Source organism: Morus notabilis, unplaced genomic scaffold, assembly GCF_000414095.1.
Source record: "Morus notabilis unplaced genomic scaffold, ASM41409v2 Scaffold467, whole genome shotgun sequence".
Classification (NCBI taxonomy): Eukaryota; Viridiplantae; Streptophyta; class Magnoliopsida; order Rosales; family Moraceae; genus Morus; species Morus notabilis.
Window position 1 is genome coordinate 872,985 of NW_010361652.1, and position 20,913 is coordinate 893,897.

At 35.6% G+C, this 20,913-nt stretch overlaps 3 protein-coding genes across 3 annotated transcripts in view; 2 read left to right on the top strand and 1 right to left on the bottom strand.

Annotated features, from left to right (window-relative positions):
- The window catches only part of LOC21408786 (probable pectinesterase/pectinesterase inhibitor 58), a 5,112-nt gene extending 541 nt beyond the window's left edge, over positions 1 to 4,571 (top strand). The window contains exons 2-3 of the mRNA XM_010100436.2: positions 1,838 to 2,990; positions 3,346 to 4,571. Coding sequence (XP_010098738.2) covers positions 1,838 to 2,990; positions 3,346 to 4,049 — 1,857 coding nt within the window. The 3' untranslated portion in view covers positions 4,050 to 4,571. The remainder of the gene's footprint in view (positions 1 to 1,837; positions 2,991 to 3,345) is intronic.
- A 1,227-nt stretch (positions 4,572 to 5,798) lies between these two features.
- Positions 5,799 to 9,421, top strand: LOC21408787 (probable GTP diphosphokinase CRSH, chloroplastic). The gene is made up of 4 exons (XM_010100437.2): positions 5,799 to 6,705; positions 6,791 to 7,507; positions 7,960 to 8,247; positions 8,353 to 9,421. Exons 1-4 carry the CDS (start codon positions 5,908 to 5,910, stop codon positions 8,488 to 8,490), a joined length of 1,941 nt encoding a protein of 646 aa, XP_010098739.2. The 5' UTR covers positions 5,799 to 5,907; the 3' UTR covers positions 8,491 to 9,421.
- An 88-nt stretch (positions 9,422 to 9,509) lies between these two features.
- LOC21408788 (CBL-interacting serine/threonine-protein kinase 1) lies at positions 9,510 to 14,427 on the bottom strand. Its single transcript, XM_010100438.2, has 11 exons — positions 13,741 to 14,427; positions 13,465 to 13,527; positions 11,792 to 11,863; positions 11,578 to 11,685; positions 11,335 to 11,415; positions 11,065 to 11,244; positions 10,650 to 10,970; positions 10,438 to 10,554; positions 10,277 to 10,339; positions 9,995 to 10,069; positions 9,510 to 9,894 (listed from the first exon to the last, which is right to left on the bottom strand). The coding sequence occupies exons 1-11, from the start codon at positions 13,981 to 13,983 to the stop codon at positions 9,826 to 9,828; spliced, it is 1,392 nt and encodes a 463-aa protein (XP_010098740.1). The 5' UTR covers positions 13,984 to 14,427; the 3' UTR covers positions 9,510 to 9,825.
- Positions 14,428 to 20,913: the final 6,486 nt, after the last annotated feature.

The window sequence follows — 20,913 nt, forward strand, 5'->3', positions numbered from 1 at the left end:
CATATCCTGACTCGTTTCGACCTGCTGAACGCATCGGTGACCTCCATTTGCACCAATTCGACTTCGTTGAAATACAAAGCGAGCCGTGGAGTTTCAAAAATAGACGATTGGGCAACATAAAATTATCAATAGACTAAATTGTCAAGATGTAGGATATTCTTGTCCATATCCTTGTTAGCCTTGTTTCAAAGTATTTTGGCCCAAGAAAATATTTTTAAGACAAAATATGTTTTAAAAATAGCATAAAATATCCTAATGAGCTCATAATGAACTGAATTAAGGTTTTAACATATATTTTCTTAAAATAATATGTTTTAAGAACCGGTAAACCCACTAATAGCCTAGATATTAGGATATGGATATCGTATCCTTAGGGGCATGACTCGAAATCCATACGGGCCACTACGGTGGTGTTTGGCCTTGCATTAGTCGTAAGTTTTTTTATCATTAAATTACTTGTTGGTTACCTGAAATTTGAAATTTAAGTTTATTTACCTTTCAGTAAAAATGTTGTTTGGTTCCAAATGATTCTTTCGAGCCTGTATTTTCATTATTTATTCAGTTTTTATAAATTATATCCTACTGGACATTTCGTTCACTTTTCCTCTATTTTTAATGTTTTAAACCCCCCTCCAGAGTTAGCGATTTAGATTTACAGCATGACAAGTAAATGCTAATGGATTGAAGCTGCGAGATTCGAAACGGTACGTTTATTTCAGATGTACAATTTTAATTCTAAAATGTACTGTATTTCTGTATATAAGCTGTATTGGTCGACATTGTTCTAAAATTGTATTATTTTAAACTTTATGAACTGTTTTAAATATTGTTTATAAAAGAAAGACTTCAGAGCAGTATATTTTAATATCTATTTTGGTATTTATATATTTTATTTTATTTTCATGAATTTTTCTTAATTAATCCAATTCCATTAAGTTAAATTTTAAATTAAACCTGGGATCGTGACAATATCTCTCTTATATGTATGGACATTGGTGGAAATTTTGAGGATATTTGTGTAGAAATATATCAACGTAACTGAACCATTAACATTATATATCCTGCGTACCTAAATAGGAAAAGTTTTGCCCAACGTAGGCAGAAATTAACAATACATAAGACATTATTATAAACCTGCGGCAAGAAGGGCGAATGATATGGCCTATCGATCATAAGCCTGGCAGATATATAATAGTAATCTTAATCTGTCATTCATTATCCGTTTTCCGCATGTCAAAGGTCCTCAAAGGTCCTCACTTACACCAATTACTTGGAAAATCCAGGCCTAAATTAAAGGGTTAATCTTAAAACCTTCTTATTTATATCAGCTTAAACTTATAATAGTTATATATATCACTACCAATATCATGATTAGCAATGACGACTTTTTTAGAATACAAAGACAATTAAAGGAACGGTTAATGAATCAGGAATTCAAGCCATAGAAAATAAAACATAAGCAAAAATAGCATCTTAATAGCTAGTAGGATAGTACATGATTATACTCAAACATATATATATATATATTTATATATGTATGTATATATTAGAAAAATAATATAACTGTCTCTAACTTCTTTTAACCACCAATACCATTCCCTCCAATTCCAAACAATCCTCAGCCTCTTTTTTGCGAGACAGTACCTTGATAGATTTGTTGTGAACCACACGCCTCATCGTCATTCTAAATTTAGTCAAACCATCTTAAAGCTTTATATGCAAACATGTTCTCCATTAATCTTCTCGTTAGCATCGGGCTCTTGCCCCCATTTAATCCATCTTCCTCGAGAAACACACAGAAAAAAACAAGTTAAAAGAAAGAAAAGTACCCAATTAGAAACAATTAAAAGATATAATGGGTGGTTTTAATAATGCAATTGTTGTAGGACTAGTGATTTCTCTAGTAGCTTGTCATGTGAACCTAAGCAATGGCCATGGCGGGAATGAGAATAACCACGGCAGCCTGTTGTTCTCAGCGGCAGCGCAGGTTTTCTGCGGGCCCAGCAGTTACAAGGAAGCCTGCATACGGAGTTTAGGGTCTATATCCAACAAGCCGAGCGTTACTCCAAAAGACCTCATCCATGCCACTATTCAATCCATCATCACACATGTCAGCGGAGCGCTACACATGTCAGGCAGCATTGCCGCCAATTCCTCGAGCTCCCACAAAATGTGGATGGAGGACTGCAAGGACTTGCTGCAATTCGCGGTGGACGAGCTTCACTCTTGCTTTTCTGTGGTTGAAGAGACCCATTTGAAGTCCATACATGAAAGGCAAGCTGAGCTCCTCAACTGGCTGAGCGCCGTTGTCTCATACCAACACACTTGCCTTGATGGCATCTTTGATTCTGATCTCAAGAATAAGATGTTGTCTACTGGCCTGGATAGCGCAAACCAGCTCGCTAGCAACACGCTCGCCATCATCACTTCCATGTCCTCGATCTTTAGTGCCTTCAAAATCCCTTTTAAGATCGGATCTGGTGGCATTGGTGGTCATAGTGGTGGTCTCAATCTTGATCTTGGTTACGGCTTCTCTTCTCATTTTGGTCTAGACGGCGGCCTGCGTAATGCTCTAAGTGGAAGCCCTGCCACACCTTCCTCCGAACCACTTGAGGAGACATCCAAAGAAGAGACTAGTACTAATGCTGGTACTGGCTATAAATATCCACCATGGTTTTCTTCTTCAGACAGAAAGCTATTTGAATCCGACAATGACGCCAACAGTTATTTGACTCCGAATGCAATTGTGGCCAAGGATGGGAGTGGAAACTTTAAAACCATTGGTGAGGCTCTGGCTGCCTACCCCAAGGACAAAAAGGGTAAGGGAAGGTATGTTATTTATGTCAAGGCCGGGATATACCGGGAATATCTTGCTGTCACAAAGGATCAAGTCAATGTATTCATGTATGGAGATGGACCCCGGAAGACGATCATCACCGGTAGCAAGAACTTCCGCGATGGCGTCTCCACATTCAGGACTGCCACATTCTGTGAGTTTGTTTTTTCATTTCAAATCAGAAAATTACACAGTCCTTCCCCCGTTTAAAGTATATAATATTCAACTTTTCGTTCTTGGTAACGACAAAAGAAAATCTGACCCTCAAAAATTCCACCCCTATTGTGAGATTCAATTTAGTGCAGAACTATAGATAAGATAATTACCTTCAAATAAGGGTAGGAGGAATAGTTGAGAAAAGGAAAATATGTCAAGATAAACTTGGCATCTTGTCTAATCCTACGGCAATTAGTTATGTAGTTAACTAAAACTAAAAGGTGCTAAAAAGGAGAAATTTCAATTCTTTTCTTCGTCTATTCAACCTCATTTGTATGCATATGTTTGTGCAGCCGCTATTGGAGAAAGGTTTGTAGCCAAGTCAATAGGATTTCAGAACAGGGCAGGACCAGAGGGACACCAAGCAGTGGCGCTACGAGTTCAGTCAGACATGTCGGCCTTCTATCACTGTAGAATAGATGGCTATCAAGATACGTTATATGTGCAAACCCATCGCCAGTTCTACCGCAACTGCATCATATCGGGCACAGTAGACTTCATCTTTGGCGACGCTGCAGTGGTCATCCAAAATTCTCTGATCATCATAAGAAAGCCGGGGCCCGGGCAGAAGAACGCAGTGACCGCTCAAGGTAGAGTTGACAAGCATCAGACAACGGGCATAGTAATCCAGAATTGCAGGATTGTGCCGGAACAAAAACTCTTTGAGGAGAGATTGAAGGTGCCGACATACTTGGGAAGGCCGTGGAAGCAGTACTCGAGGACGGTGATAATGGAGTCGACAATTGACGACTTGATCAAGCCGGTAGGTTGGCTGGAATGGGATGGGGAATTTGCGCTGGACACATTGTACTACGCGGAGTATGCAAACAGAGGCGCAGGAGCGGCGACGGAGCAGAGGGTGAAGTGGAAGGGATACAAGGTGATCAGAGACAGAAACGAGGCCCTCCAATTCACGGCGGCTAACTTTATTCAAGGAGACGTGTGGTTGAAAAACACCGGGGCACCCTACTTCCTCGGCTTCAAACACGTCAAGTGACTGGACTTGTTTGAAGTGAGTGCATTTAAGTACAAGTATACGTATGCATGTATGTACGTATATGTCTGACTCCGAGGATAGAGAGGATGGATGTCGTGTCCATATTCCCTCCCCACCTCGCCCTTTCGGTTTCCCTGAATGCTCGAATATTCCTTTTTCCTCCCTCTTTCTTCAGACTTGAGCTCTTGGATTATACATCTTCATCCTTTGTTTCGTCTTCCAAGTTCCAATATATAATATCCAAAGTGCCGCAGGCTCCTCTGATAGTATTCCTCAAATATAATGTACTCATCAAATATCTAGCTATCTACATATCTGAACTATTATGCCAGATATTTGTGTTTTATTTGGTTGGTAATGGATTGATCAAGTGCACATCTTGCAATGCAGTCATTGAATAAGACTATTTTTAATGCATTTGTTACTCTTTTAAGTTACACAAACACGCAGAGAAAAAGACTAGAGTTTGGAATGGGAAAGTGGAAAACAAAAGAATACTAAGTTAGCAGACAAATATTTCAAACAGTTGGACTGCATTTCAATTGCATTCATAAATCGAATCCTACCAAAACAAGTAAGGGGGGAAAGATCACGGATTTATATTTGGACAGATTTTCATTGCTCTTTATCCATAAAGATTTAAATATTTAAAGCAGCAAAAACAAAAAACAAAAACAAAAAAGATTATGGGCAAAGAGTAGAGAAACATACCTGGGGGCTCACACTCAAAGCTCAAAAAGGCAAAGCTTTCCGTTTTCTCAACTCAAGACTCGCACTCAAAATACTCACCCATTACTCGGAGGAGAAAATGGAAACGCGAGTAATTCGTTTATTTTAACCCTTTTTTTATTTTTAAAAAAAGTATCTTATAGAGAAAAATAAGAAAGAACATTATATCTTGCCTTGCTTATTATATTGGCCAATCACCATCCGTTCGGAGCGAGTAATGTTTTCCCGACGTTTCTCATTTCCCAATCACCATCCGTTCTGTATGTATTCTAGTTTAGGTAGAGTTTGATCCCCACGCCCAATTTATGTGAAAAAAAAAAGAGTATAGAATTAAGATTTAGAATCAGAATAAGATTGAGGATTTACAATTTAATAGAATATGGATCTGTTTTTTTTTTTTTTTTTTTTTTGAAAAAATTTCATATTGCTATAATGTGTTATAACTTAATTGTCTTTTAATATTTTGTATTTTTAATATTTTAAATTAATATATTGACATTTTAAAAAATTATTTTTAATACTCTAAGATCATTTATTAAATTTATCATTCTCATTATTTTGTCAAAAATTAATAAATTTCAAAAAATTTTAAAAAATATTATTTTAATTTAAAACATTATTTTTATTTTTAAATGTCTAAAAAAACTTTGAGAATTTTTTTAAATTTATTATTAGTTTTTTAATTAATTAATGAGAAGAATAACTTTAACATTTTAATCCTAAAAATAATTTTAAGGTATTAAAATGATTTTTAAAATGTAAAAATATTAATTTAAAATTATTAAAAATATAGAATACTAAAAAATAATTATGTTAAAATATAAAATACCAATATGAAATTTCCCTTTTTTTAATTAGAGTTAGGATTAGGATTAGGATTAGGATTATGATATACAGTATATGAGTGTGTGTGTCTTGTGACGACGACTACGAGAAGGAAGATCTAAGAGACAAAATAGGTTCCTAGTGGAGTTAAACTGTAACTCTGAAGTTGAGTTAAAGCTAGGTGCGTGCTTACGTGGCACTCCATCTTCCACTAGTTAAACAAGTTAATTTAGTTCGACTTGCTGAAAAAAAAAAAAAAAAAAAAAAAGGGGGGAAAAGGAAGGGGAGAGAGAGAGAGAGAGAGATGGCAGAAATGGCGAGGGTGAGGGCATTAGCGCCTCATCATCTTGTTCATGATGATAGAAATAACACTAATTCCATTTCTACTAGTTGTATACCAAATTCATTCTTCATAATCCCAATCGCCACTAAATACGGCAGCAGCAGCAGAAGAAGAAGAAGAAGAAGAATCTGTTGCAAATATGAGATTAGCAAAACGCCGTCGTTGGAGCTGGAGCAGGCTGGGGAAGGAGGGAAGATGGTGGTGGAGCTGGTCGGAGCATTCAACCACATCACCCACCGCATGAGCACGACCACTTCAGATACTCCATCAACTTCTTCTTCAATCATTCTCTTCAACGCTCTCAAGCTCTCTCTCCCTCTCCTCCACTCCCTCTCCAATGAACATAACAGCAATAGGTCCCTTCGCCGCTCCCCTCTGGCCTCTGCCTTCTCTGTGGCTTTGCTCCTCGCCGACCTCCGCATGGACGCCGAGGTCATCTCCGCCGCCCTCCTCTTCCCCGCGGTGGCTGCCTCCGCCATCTCTCTCCCTGATGTCCGGCGTCGCCTCCACTCCCCTGCCACCGCCCACCTCCTCCACGACTCCCTCCGCCTCTCCACCTCCCCTCTTCTCCACAAACATGAACATTTTGAATTTGACGGTGACGGTGATGGTGATGACTCTTCCTCCGCCGCACTCCGCAAGTTCTACTTGAAGCACTTCGACAGTCGAGCTCTGGTTCTCCATCTCGCTCTTAAGCTCGACTCCATGCGTCACCTCCATTACCTCCCTCGCTACAACCAGCAACTCCTCTCCCTCCAGGTACTTTACAAATCCAATATTCCTTCTTCTTAATTAATCAATTAAAGTGCCAGCCTGACTTTGACTCTTTCTTCCCTCCCTCCAGGTTCTCAGGATTTACGCTCCTCTGGCCCATGCCTTGTCCCTTCCATTGTTGTCCCTGGAGCTTGAGGATCTCGCCTTCCGCTCCCTCTTCCCTTACTCCTATCTCTACCTCGAGGCCTGGTTGAGGAGCCACGACACTCTTGATGATGATGATGATGGTGGTGGTGATGGTGATGGTGGTGATCAGAAACGACCTCTCATCCAAGTTTTCAAGGAAGAATTGCTTCACTCTCTTAAATCCGATCCCTTGATGTCGGCCTTGGTCGATGACATCTCCGTCCAAGGCCGCTACAAGAGCCGTTATAGCACTATGAGGAAGATCCTCAGAGACGGCCGCCGGCCTGACCAGGTCTACGATGTTCTCGGGTTGCGAGTGGTGTTGAGGCCAAGGGACCAACAATACAATGACAATGACAATGACAATGACAATGATAAGAATGATAATGATGATGGTGATGCTGGGGAGAGAGCCTGCTACCGAGTAGGTGAGATCGTCCGGTCTCTGTGGAAGGAAGTGCCTCACCGGACGAAGGACTACATTGCCAACCCCAAACTCAATGGATACAGGAGTCTCCACATGGCTGTTGATGTGAGCGAAAATGGCAGGAGGAGACCTCTCATGGAGATTCAGATAAGGACCGAAAAGATGGACTTGCTCGCCGTTGGTGGCACCGCCTCCCACTCCTTGTACAAGGCCGGCCTCACTGATCCACAAGAGGTGCCTTTCTAATACTATCTTCATTCCCATGCTTGTTGATTGTGTTGGATGATTCTAAACATTCAAAAATAAATGGATTTGCTTTATCTACACATGGCCATAGTTATCCTAAGCACATTGCTTAGACTTGGCAGTTTTCGATTGCTTCTATGTTTCTGAAAGAAACACAACGTTTACATTAAGTAAAAACGGACCAAGTGTCTTGTTGTACGATTCCGGATTGTCCCAACTTGTAATTTCGTATCTTCTCCTTTTTGTTTTGTTTTTTTTTTTTTTTTAATTTTGGTGGTTATTCTGCTATGTTACTCTAAAGATTCATAGTTTGGCCAATTAGATTTAGAATGAGATACACTTTGGATCTTCTAGCTAGCCTATTCCTTATGAAGAGCCGGCCATATACACGATAGAAATTACTTTATGGAGTCTGATAATGCTAATGTGTCGGAATTCAGGCAAAAAGGCTGAAGGCCATAATGGTGGCTGCGGCTGAACTTGCAGCGCTGCGTCTTCAGGATCTCCCATCCACCACTAGTCACAAAGGTATTGAAATCGACAGGAGAGACAGAGTATTCCGCCTTCTCGACAAGAACGGAGACGGTAGGATCAGCATTGAGGAACTCATGGAAGTGATGGAGGAGCTTGGTGCTCCTGGGGAAGATGCGCGTGAGATGATGCAGCTCCTCGATTCCAATAGCGACGGTTCTCTTAGTTCTGAAGAATTCGACTTGTTTCAGAAACAGGTGAAGATTCCTACAAGTCATTGATTGATGTGTTTCTTAATGGAAGTAACCATGGCAAAATAAAATCACCAAGTAATTTTCTTTTGTTGTGTACTTGTGTCGTAGGTTGACTTTATACGCAATTTAGAAGACAGAGATGATCAGTACAAGATGATGCTGAATGAGAAGCTTCAAATTGCAGAAAATAGTGGCTCCGTTCAGGTATATACTGAAGGGCCTGGGAGTAGCCTTGGAAACAACTAGAATTGCTTCCATTTGTTTGAAACATATCTATACATCTATATATAACAGAGCTGGATATAGAAAACTACTCACAGATTGAAAACATCAAAACTTTCAATCTAAACTTCAAAGGACTTACAATTTATTCTGGGATTCCACTACGGGAAGTTGTTCTACAGAGTTGTTCTTACAATATAATCTTTACAAATGTTTTTCTGGAAGTGGGAGAAGAGGAATGATTACAAAAGAAAAGAAAGGAAAAGAAAAGATGGGAGGTTACGTGGGTGGAGAGAAGTAGAGGAGAGAAGAAGTGTTGTGTAGAAGTGTTCCTCTCTCTCTCTCTCTCTACATATATATATGCTTTGAAGGCTTACCATTACCATTGGTCCATTACCATCCATTACCATTACCATTACCAACAGGTGTATCCTAATGTACCTGTAATTAAACTCAGCATTTTTTTTTATGCTGTATATGATGTTTTTTACTAGTTTAACTTCATTTCTTCTGTAGCTGCCCTATGTTTCTGACCCTTTTTTATAAGTTTAGAAAAAGCCCTACTCTTATTTCCTAAACAAGGGGACAAGTTTCTGTAAGTAGCAGCCATTTGACAGAGATTATTATTGTTTTGTTGTTCAGTGTATTTAGAGTGTATCTTTAGATTGAAGATTGTTCTGTACTATCTCGAGACAAATGAAATTGCTCGACAAAATTTGCGTGTTACATAAATCAGCAAATGCATTGTCCTACGAATGTTTTATTCCAACCTTTAATTTCAAGATTGAAGTTTTTTCCCGGTATTTCCTTCTTTTTTTTTTTTTTTTTCATGGCAACCGGAATTCCATTCCATTGCCAATCATAACGGCATTTTTGTCCTCTTGGTATTTTATCACCATTTCACTCGTAGTACCCTTTTTTCCTTTTTTTTTTGGAATAACCTAGTATGGTCTTCTAAGTTCATAGTTCCTCCTTTTACATTATCAGTCATCCAATTATTTAATTCTGTAACAAAGATAGTGTTCAATGTACACCAGCGAAAATAAACAAATAAATAAATACTTATTGAGATGCGGTGATGAATTTAATAACAGAGAGAGAAGTAATAAACCAAGAAGAAAAAGCGTATACACTGCCTTTCTACTCTATACAACCCTTGCCACTGCAACCCTTCGATTCTTCACTATTTTTCGTGTGGCATTAATATGTTTTATATATGCCTAATGTAGTAATCCCAGAATAAACCAAATAATACACTTTAAAAAAAAAAGAAAAAAGAATCAATTTAAAGGAGCTGAATTTCTATAGTACGAGGAGTATATCCAGTATTCCTTTGACTTGAGAAAAGGCTGCAAAAGCTCAAACTTGTGTGGTTAACAGCTCTTGGCTTGAGGGAACACCCAAGTCATTGGATAGCCTCTTACACAACTGCACAAACCAAGACTTGGTTTAAGTAAGTATCTCAAATCTTCAAATCTAAAAACACGCACACACACAACACAGAGTGATAGAGAGACGAGTTGTTTACCTGTCTGTAAACCGACGCATCTCCATATGATTTCCTTAATTCAACTACATACAAAGAATGGCTAATCTCGAACACCTGTCGCAATTTTCGAGATGATTGATCAGTTTGTTTAAGTTAAAATTTGTCGATAAAAAGGCCCTTGTGAAATTAACAAATATTATGTATTGTAGCTTGATAAAAAATAAATAAAGAATAATAATATTTTTTTAAAAAAACAAACAAACAGTTGCCATACTTGTCAAATGCATTCATTCTATGAAGAAAATTATCAAAATGACATACCTCCGCCGCAACGGAGAGACTACCAGGACTTTTTTGCCCCTTGTGCTCTTGCGTCACTTTCAACTGAAAAATAGAAAGACCAAAACATGTCAATGTCTCCGCTTGGTATCTGAAATTGTGCATTTTAGGTTTAGTTTCTGCGCATATATGCAAATACTAACCCTTCCATTTTTCTTTTGAACACAAAACCCCATCTCCGTTACAATCTCCTCAATCCTCTCGATCAACTCTTTTGCAGAATGGTTGGATGTGAACCTGATCTTTCTCTCGGAAACATCCTGAATTACAGCATAGAGATAAGTGTAGGTATTCAGTGACAAATCGTACTTAACTTCAATAAGAAAGAAAGCAAAATACAAAGCACCACTCTCACCTCCTTCTCAAAGAAACCTGAGAGGTCTAGGCATGAGGACATTCCAATCAGTTGAAAGGCATTGATTAGTACAGGCGAGTCTGAATTCTTCTCCGCTTCTTCGGGTACCACTTCATGAAGTGAGAAGGCGTTATCGCCAATGTTGTTGATATCTTCTTCCTCCTCGGGGTTTGCAGGAATGTAACCCTGCTTAAACCAATCGTCCGATTTGATGTCTGCCATTGTTATCCGCTTCACGGGGTTGGGATCCAGAATTCTCCTTATCATGTTCTGCGCGCCAGGTGAGAGCCATTTTGGTATCTGAGTATCTCCCTTCAATATCTGAAATCGCTCAAAAAAATAAATAAATAAATAAATAATAAGAAAGAACTTCTTTGATTAAGGTAAGGAAAATCGAATACAACTTTCTCATTACCTTTTGATAGAGAACTGCGAGATTTCTATCGTCAAATGGAAGATATCCTGTAAGAATTACATACAATATGACACCGCACGACCATATATCCGAGGCGGCACCGTCATATCCTCTGTTCACGAGGATCTCTGGAGCAACATAGTTGGGACTTCCACAAGTTGTATGCAATAAACCATCATCCTAAAATGGTACAACAAAGTAAGTTAACACAAGATTTACCACTTGCAAAGCTCTTTTTTTTTTCTTGGTTTGAAATTGCAGTATAAATACTCTGAAATGCTGCGGCAATGCACTGAGGCCAAAGTCAGAAATCTTTATGTTCCCTTTAGCGTCAACAAGAACATTCTCAAGCTGCATTAATGAAAAGGATCAAACATTTGTAAGAGATGAACCAGAAAATCTTGGAATAGATTTGTCCGACTCAAATGGCATAGCAAAATTCTCGGAAAGGACAAGCAAGAGAGAAAAAAAAAAAAAAAAAAAAAAAAAAAAAAAAAAAAAAAAAAAAAAAACCTTGAGATCGCGATGGAAGACACCCTTATTATGGCAGCAGCTCACGCCATCAATCAACTGTTGGAAGAGCTTCCTGCCTTGAGCTTCTGTTAGCTTGCCCTTAGATGCCTATACATATAATAATATTAGGACAATTTAACTATTTTCAGTCACATTCTTGATCTCAAAGAATTGAAGGGACAACTTTGCAAGTTGAGTGGAAAAATCTGCTTACAATTCTATCAAAGAGTTCTCCACCGGTGACGTATTCTAAGACCATGTAAATCTTGGTTTTGCTTGCCAAAACCTGCAGAGTTGCCACCACAATGGGACGCCATTTATGTTTATGAGAACATAAATAAAATCTTAAAGAAGATAGAAGCATCGATGAGCTAAAGCATATTCTAGCATGGATTATAGAATCTAGCTAGCAATGGTACTTGTTGAGCACGAGAAGATTTTTAAATATCGATTAAATCACGTAAATAAATTTAACTTTTAACTCATTTTACCAGTACCAACATAAAAAGAGAATTCAAATGAGAATATTTGTATACAATATTACTTATCAATATTGGTAATGCAACTTTATATGGGGTAGTGCATTGAAACAATCATACGATACAAGAATGTCGTTGAATTCATTATTTTTACCTTTTGTCCACGTTTTATTACATATTATCATACGCGTATACTAAAGATTCTTTTTTTTTTCCTTTTTCTTGAAATTTACATAAGACTTGAGAGGACGGGGGGCGCCGTAATTGAAGGCCAGAGGACAAAGATGGGCCCCCGGTGAAGAATGAAAGAGGAAGGAAAGAAAAGAAGAACATGCCACGTAATATAGATATAGAAGAGCATCTCCGTGGATTTTAGGTCTCGTTCACTTTGTATATTCGAATTTTTAATTTAAATAGAGATGTGATATTTTTTAAGAGTTTTTCACTGTAACAAAAAAAATTAGATGTGATATTTTTTGAGAACTTTTTACTATAAAAATTTAAAATTAAAAATTCAAATCGGTGAAATGAACGATGCTTTATTCTTATCCAAGCAAGTCCCGGGCCCTTTGTCAGCTGAGAGGTGAGAGGTGGGCCATCCAATTCCACGCATTAAGATGGTCCCCTCATTTATGGTGTTTTTTACACATCATGTACACATACAAACACATAAGTTTATGTTACCATGTGTGCTAACGCCGTGTCTAAGCTTGGCCGGTTACTCGTGCATTGAAAATAAATAAATAAATAAAAATAAAAAACGTGCAAGTGTGGGAAGGAGGAACGGAAATGCTAAATTCAAAGCTGACTTGTTCTGACGACTTCAAATTTGTGTTGAACGAGGATGAACCACTAGAAATTTGGTGGATATTTGGTTAGTGATGCGTACAATGATAAAACAAAATAAAATAACAAAAATAATTTAAAAAAAGGTGGGGAGGGTTAAAATGATTGGTAAAAGCCAAAAACAGTGAACATGTCATCACCCACCCAAATTGACAAGCAGAGTCCAGATTCCACAATCCACATGGAATAACGACTCTCTCCCCCTCCCTCCCTAATCTAATCATCTATCTATCCAGTATTCAGTATTCAGTATTCTGCGCTGCCAAATTGAAATTATATTAATGCTATGTTGGAATTTCACTAGACTTTCCCACCAATTCATTAATCATTAATCAAGGGATCAAAACACAAACTGAATTAAATATATGGCCTTTAAATTTGGCCAATCCACAAATTCATCCAAACCCAGGAACAAAAATAAGATAATTGCAATCAGTCGGATTTCCATACGAATTTATTATAAGCTACTATCTTATTTTTCTTTTTTCTCTTTCCTTGAAACAAATTCTGAAGTGAAGATGAAAAGGAAGAGAAAAAGATAGAACATTGGTAGGTAGGTTACCTCATGTAATCTGACGATATTAGGATGTTTGAGGAGCTTGAGAGTGCCAATCTCTCTCTTAATCTGCAAAATTGTTTTGACTGATTATTATTAATTGTTGTTATTTAAAAGAGAAAAAAAAAAAGATGGGAAGAAATAATTAGATCTGCATGTTTCATGATGTGTGTGATATGATCAGAATAATATCATGAAAATTACAAAAAAAAAAAAAAAAAAAAAAAGGGGGAAGGAATAATTGGAATTGATATGGAAATATAGCAATATATAGGGCGATACCTGATCGGTGATGTTGAGACTGATGATTCTGTTCTTCTCGATGATCTTAACGGCGTAAGGCTTTCCAGATTGAATGTCCTGAGCGAGCTTCACTTTCCCGAAGTTTCCTTCTCCAAGGGTCCTTCCCACCTGATATTTCCCCAGTTGCATTCCCTGTATGGTTTTCTTCTTCTGCACCCCCGGATCTTCTTCTTCCTCCTTCTTGGTGATCCTATTATTATTTCTAATACTCAAAGTCACCATCGACAAATACAATATAGATATATACCGATTTATTTCTCTTCCGAATTTCGATAATACTTGATTTGTTCGGATAATATATATTTGTGTTGAGTTACGTGCTGGGTTGAATATTGGATTCCAATGAAACCCAAAAGCGTAACGAAATTACAAAACACGAACTAGTCTCTGCGAGAGGGAGATATATATATATATATATATAAACACATATAATATAACACAGAGTGAGAGAGAGAGAGAGAGAGACGTGTAATTTGTAAATGTAAAAGTAAGTAATAATATGTTTATGTGTGTATAAATAAGTAAATGTAGAACCAAAGAAGAGGAAGATTTGAAACGTTTGAAGGAAGCAAACGAATCAAACAAACTCTGAACAGTCAAACACCTCTCTCTCTTTCTCTCCCACCCTCCTTTGCCTCTCTTTCCTCTCTCTTCCTCTCTCTAACTTGCTTCTTTCTTCTTCTTTTTTTTTTTTAATCGTTTTCTGCCTTTTAATTTAATTTTTTCTCGTCTCTTTATATTGTTTTTTTTTTTTTTCGTTTTTATCGCTTATCAGTACTGAGATAATAAAATCAATTCCCCCATCCACGCTGCATTTATAACCGTCTATAGTAATTAACCACTCGTTGTGCGTTACCTATTTCTTCGTCTAGATACGATATATATACCATATTTCCTTATTTTTCTTTCTTCTTCCTTATATTTTTAGGTAAAGTCTCTGGTCAGGCACTTAAAAAGTGCTGACCAGAACGGCAGTTGTACAATTTAAAGATTTTTTGTACATTTACATATAAAAGTTGTATAATTCAGTATAAGTCTTGTATATTTACATGTAAAGATATATAAGTTATACAATTCATCATATGTCTTGTATATTTACATACGGAAGTTGTACAATTCAGCATAAGTCTTGTTTATTTACAGAACGGCAGTTGTACAATGTTATTATACGAGATGGAATCCATTCCTTCTTGAGAAAGAAGTAGATAAATAATTCTCTTGAGGGTTGATTCGGTACTTAGATAAATAATTTATGTCTATATGTCATGCCCCGGGGCAGGGGTCGGTGACGTGGAGGCTCGATTAGGGACTAAGCGCGATTAAGAATAAAACATTAAGGAAATTCTCAAACGAGCCCCACATTTCACTGAAAATAAATTACTGAATACAAGAGGTTTATAACATTACAGACATCAACCACAGTCTAGAAATTCAAAGATTCAGAGTTTACATAATTTATAATTCGTACACAGGAATGATGATCGACATCCTCACCAAATCTGGTGGTAGCAACTAACTCAGCTACTCCGTGCTGCTCCTAGAGTCGCCTGGGAGGGGTTAATATTTATAAAATAAAGAAAACGTGAGCGAAAGGCCCAGTAGGATATATTTTGAAATAATTTTATAAATAAGTAAATAAATGTGCAAACAAACAAATAAATAAATAAGTAACTAAATAAATATAGATATTTAGTTTCAACACAATAGCCGGAACCTCACATCTTTTTTCTCAAAGGAAATATAATTAAAAATCTCTATATTACAGGCATCAGCAAGTAATTTATACTATGATAAATTACTTCCACAACCACATGCACAAGCCATATCACCCCGGGCCGGGTTTCGGGTCCTGCCCCCAAGGATGCACTCTCCACATCCTATCTAGGTCATCAGCCGGTTTACCGATTTGCAAGATCTCTTATCTTAAGAAATCATTCATTAAACTTTATGAAACATTTCATTATACTCCCCAGAACTACAACAAGCCATGGGGTTAAAATGTTTTTCTTTTGCAAACATGCCCTTTCTTTAAAACATTTGCAAGGCCAAAATTCTTTTGAAAACATGCTCAAAAAGGAAAGGGTAAGAAATCCGACCTCACAAGTACCAAACCTGGCTAGCGTTACACTATTCCGGCTTTCGCTTTCTTAAAGCCTCTCAATCCGAGTCCTCAGCTAGCACTGATACAAAAACACACTTTAGGATCCAATTCTCATTCCTAAAGCAATTCAATACCAATTATACACTTCGATTTCCTATTAGTGTGCCATAATTTAATTACCGGTTTCACAAATAATTTCATGTTTCAAATCATCATTCCAAGAGATTTTAATCTCAAAACATAGATTAAAGAAGCTAATCCCTTCAATCTAGGTCCCCAAATGAAGCCAATTTGGGTTCTCCTTGAAAACTAAGGTCAAAACAAGGTTTTTTTTAACAAAACATGGTCAAACCCCGTGTACACAAATCGATCGGAGTTAAGTGTCCTTATATACTGAAATTAATATTGGAGTTTATATTGCTTTAATTTAGAAAATAACATACTTATTTAAAAAATAATAATTTTAATCAAATTTAACGTCACAAACATATACTATTTCTATATCTATAACTATATTATAAATGAAAGTTCCCCTTGTATCCTATTCAAAATTTTGGTCAAGTTATTTTGTCTCATTCTTATTTCGTCTTGTTCCCCACCCCCCTCCCCCAAACACACAGACTATTTTTTAACTTCCGCCCCCCTCTTTTTTTTAACTTTTGTTGATTTTCTTTTCTCTTATTATTTCCTTTTCTTTTTCCTAACATTATACATCTTCAACTGCGTATTATAAAAATATTTTTATTCCAATTTATCCTTGTAAAAATAATTTATTTTAAGTATATTCCTAATTAAATTATTCTTTTTTAATTATTTGAAATTTTTTTATTGAAGTGACCTTCATAAAAACTTTTTTTAACTAATCACCACAGCTTTCATCAAATGATGCATGTGGGCTGGGCCATTCCCACCCAAAGGGTGGCCCGATTCGGCCTGGCCTGGTCGGGAAGAGATTCACATGGAGACTATTGCTTTCCGGGAATAGAATTCTTTCTATGTTAGCTAGCGGGGGCGGGCTTTCCTATGGTAGTCCCGCTCCCGCCTCTGACCGTCCGTCCCGTCTCATCTTGATTTGGCTATAAGCCAGCCATGTTAGCTCCACATGATAGCCTTTTTCTAAAGGCTAAAAAGGCACTCATCAGTCAGCTCGGCCCCTTTCCTATTCAGCTTTGCCGCCTATTAAGTAAGAGAATAGGTCCCGCGGCCCGCCTTTATTCATCTATACCAACTGCCACGCACGACCCGAACGATTTCAGCGCCAACTTTTCTTGATTTGCTTTTCTCTTATTTTTTTTTATTTTTCCTAACTTTATATATCTTCAACTACGTATTATCAGAATATTTTTTCCCCAATTTATCCTTGTTGTCATAATTTATTTCAAATATATTCCTAATTAAATTATTCTTTTTAATTATTTGAAAATTTTTATTAAAGTGACCTTCATAAAAACTCTTTTTTTTTTTTAACTAATCACCACAATATAATAATTTTCTCAAATGTATTCATATTTAAGTCTGTCTTTTCCTTCTCATATAAACAATTTCTACTTTTTTTGTTGTTGTGTTTGTCAAGGAAAATTTTAGGCTATATATGAGAAATAATATTTGAGAGTGTTGAAAAATAGAGAGAGAGAGTTAAGTAAGACATATTTTTATATAGCTATATTAAATACAAGTATATTTGAGAATAGATTTTTGAATAAAGTATATTAGTGAAAAAATAATGAGACACATTTAAGAAATTTAAAATATGCACTATATATATATATATATATATGAGAGTTCCTTTTTTCACTATTCAAAAATATAGTCTCTCTATTATGTCCTCGTGTTTTTTTTTTTCTTATTCTCTTCATGTTACTTAAAATTTTAAAAATATTAATTTGGTGAAGAAGATTCATTAAGTTTGTCATAAATTCTTTTATCAGATATGTTTTTGAAAGATTTTTTTCTTTCTTCTATGAAATTGATTTTCTTTTCTCACAAATCAATCCAACTAATCTATAGTATTTATTTCAATCTTTAATGCATAAAATAACCACGACATATGATAAAATAAATTATAGTTAAAACGTTAATTCATTATTTTCTCTATTTAAAATAATTCATTACTTTGTTAGTATCTATTCTTGATGAAATATTAAGAATTTATTTTCAAAATAAACAATGATTAGAATATCAAAATTGATAAATATTTATTGTCATATCTTAAAAGCACATAAATGTTTTTACTATAGTGCTCTTTTTATAACTCAAATCATAATTCAAATTTTTTTGCTGTAATATTTTTTCTCATAAAAATTTAAATTCAGCTTTTTTTATTACAATATTTTCTCTATATAAAATTTACTTTTAAATCTGAGTCTCAACTTAAGTCGTGGAAAGAACATGAGAATAATAATGTTATCCAACCTCCATAAAAAAGCCTCAAACGTGCGAAGGATGGGACATTAACTAGTATACATAAAAGGATCCGATCGATAACTTCTAAGACGCATCAATATCACATGCAGATTATTATTATTACGTTTTCTAAAAGGTGTATTTTCAGTATATTTCCACTAGTTTATCGTTTCTCCCGTCGACAATCTAACATGTTGCTATTAAAAATTATTTTTGTCCTTTAGAAAAAAGTAATATTTTATTAAATACGTCAAAATAAACTATTCTTAGAGTTAGATTGGGATAAGCAAAATGGCGTATTTTATTGGTAAAATCTATAGAAGAATGGGGGTTGAAATCCATCGTCTATAAATATTTGGATATTGGATGCTCTTATCTTCCACCTCATATTTTCTTTTCATAATTAAAAGTTAATGTGGGCTCTCTTTTTCTAATCTATATATTCTGTTTTTCTTTTTACATTTAGTTTTAATAATATTGCACCACTCAGTCGATACATACCAAAAAGATGAAAATGATTGGCCTTTCAGTTTAATCTCTATATTTTATTATTATTATTTTTTGGCTGGCCCATATCATGCACCGATCTCTTCTCTTCCACCTCCACGTACTATTTTAGTATTATATGATTTTGATTAAAAGAAAAGAAGAGAAAAGAAAATTCGTTTGCAGAAATATCAGCGGCCAATCCATATGTGCCACGTGGACATAGAATTCCCCACCACTGCAATAAGTGCACGATGGCCGGGTCGGTGTTGGAGACCGATATATCTACACACGTATTATTAACTTGTCCTTTTTTTCTTTTTTCTTTTTTTCTTTCTTTTTTTTTTTTTTGGCTTTGATGCAGTACCCCAAAAAAAAAAAAAAAAAGAGCCACTTTTACTTATATTATTTGGATTAAAGCAAATACTAAAAGCAACTTGCGGATCATATACATTTCCATGATTAATGTTGAACTATCAACTTTATACGCATACAACTTGCACTTTAAAAAAAAAGTGTCCCTTCAACATGCCATAGCGGTATTTCTTCTGTTAATTCAAATAGAGATTAGTGAGTAGTTAAATCGGGTTTATTGTCGGATTAGTTTTTTTTAATTAAGCATACCATACACAGAGCCACTCAAGTGGGAAAGGAAGTCACGTATGTTAAATATAACGACAATACCTCCTTGAAGATATTATTTGTTGTTGTACCAATGAAAAAAAAATTTCCAATTGTATTTTGCTTATATTTTCAATGTCGTGAGCATTAATTTCTATACATAATATTAGTGTTGTTCAAAGATCTAAGTTCACTAAAAAAAAAAAAAGAAAGAATAATAATAATAGAAAGAAAGGAAAGAACGATTGATTGCGAAAACGAGATTGAATCAATTGCGTCTGCGTGTACTCCCCCTTCAAATATATATGACATAACAAATAAAAGATTACCAACATTAGTTAACGAGATATATGTAGAGTTGATGAAGTCGAAATTCGAAAATGATTGCATATAATGGTTTGTTTTGATGGCCACTTTGGTGGAAGTGGAACTAGTAAATAATAATTAAAAAAAATTGTTTATAAACTAAAGAATATAATTATGATATTGATGATATGAGTCTAACCAAATTAATGAAGCTGAAAAGATTAGTGGATACCTGAACAGATTAGAGATAATATCATTTTTTTTAAAAAAATTTAAACGCCAATTGTTTTTACTTTACTAAGATAGTACTGTCACATAAATAGATCACAAAGCATAATTAAAATATAAAGTTTATATGATCATCCATTACGTTGAAAAATAAGTAACGCACTGATCAATACTCTCAATATGTATCAACATTTCGATTGCTCCAAGTAGTCCCACCTTAGCAGGTATTTTAACTTTTATTAAGGTTTCAAAAGAGGTACTCGACGATTAACTTGAAATATTAATTCCTTATTATAATAGGATATGGAAATAATAATTAAAAAAATATGGTTATTGGATAACAAATTAAGGAAGTTTAGGGATCACGGGTCGTTCCCAACTTTCCCTTGCCTACATCATTAAAAAAAATAAAAAAAATAAAAAAAGTCATAGTCCTTTTTTTATTTCTTTCCTTTTTTGTTTTTGAAAAGTCACTTTTCTTTCTGTGTGAATTGGTAAAACTTGGCTTTTAAATTATTAATATTGGTGGGGCGAAACGTGTTTAATGTGTTGGGAAAATTTTCAGAAGGCATATTATTAAATCAGTTTCTTTGGTCCGTCCACAACCTGAAATTGCCTAATTTACTTCAGCTAAAAGTTTACCGTACTCATTAATACTCGATACATCTTTATCTTTACTCAAAAGCTTTATTTATCAGCTAGACATAACATGCATGTATTGTATAATCTGTTCTTGTGTCAGCGAAAAATCAATGAATTGTGTCAGTAGCAGGGAAAAACAGAAGTTCTGGAAAGAGAGACATCAATTAATTATGCCGTCATATATTCACCGTGGACCAATACTTTTCTACCATGACTATATATATATATATATATATATATATATTTCCCTAGAAATAATCCTTTGAAGTTTTTCTCATGAGCATATATATATACGACAAATACATGTGTATATTGCAATATCCTTGGATCACGAACGGCAATTATTGGAGGTCCCAACGAATTTA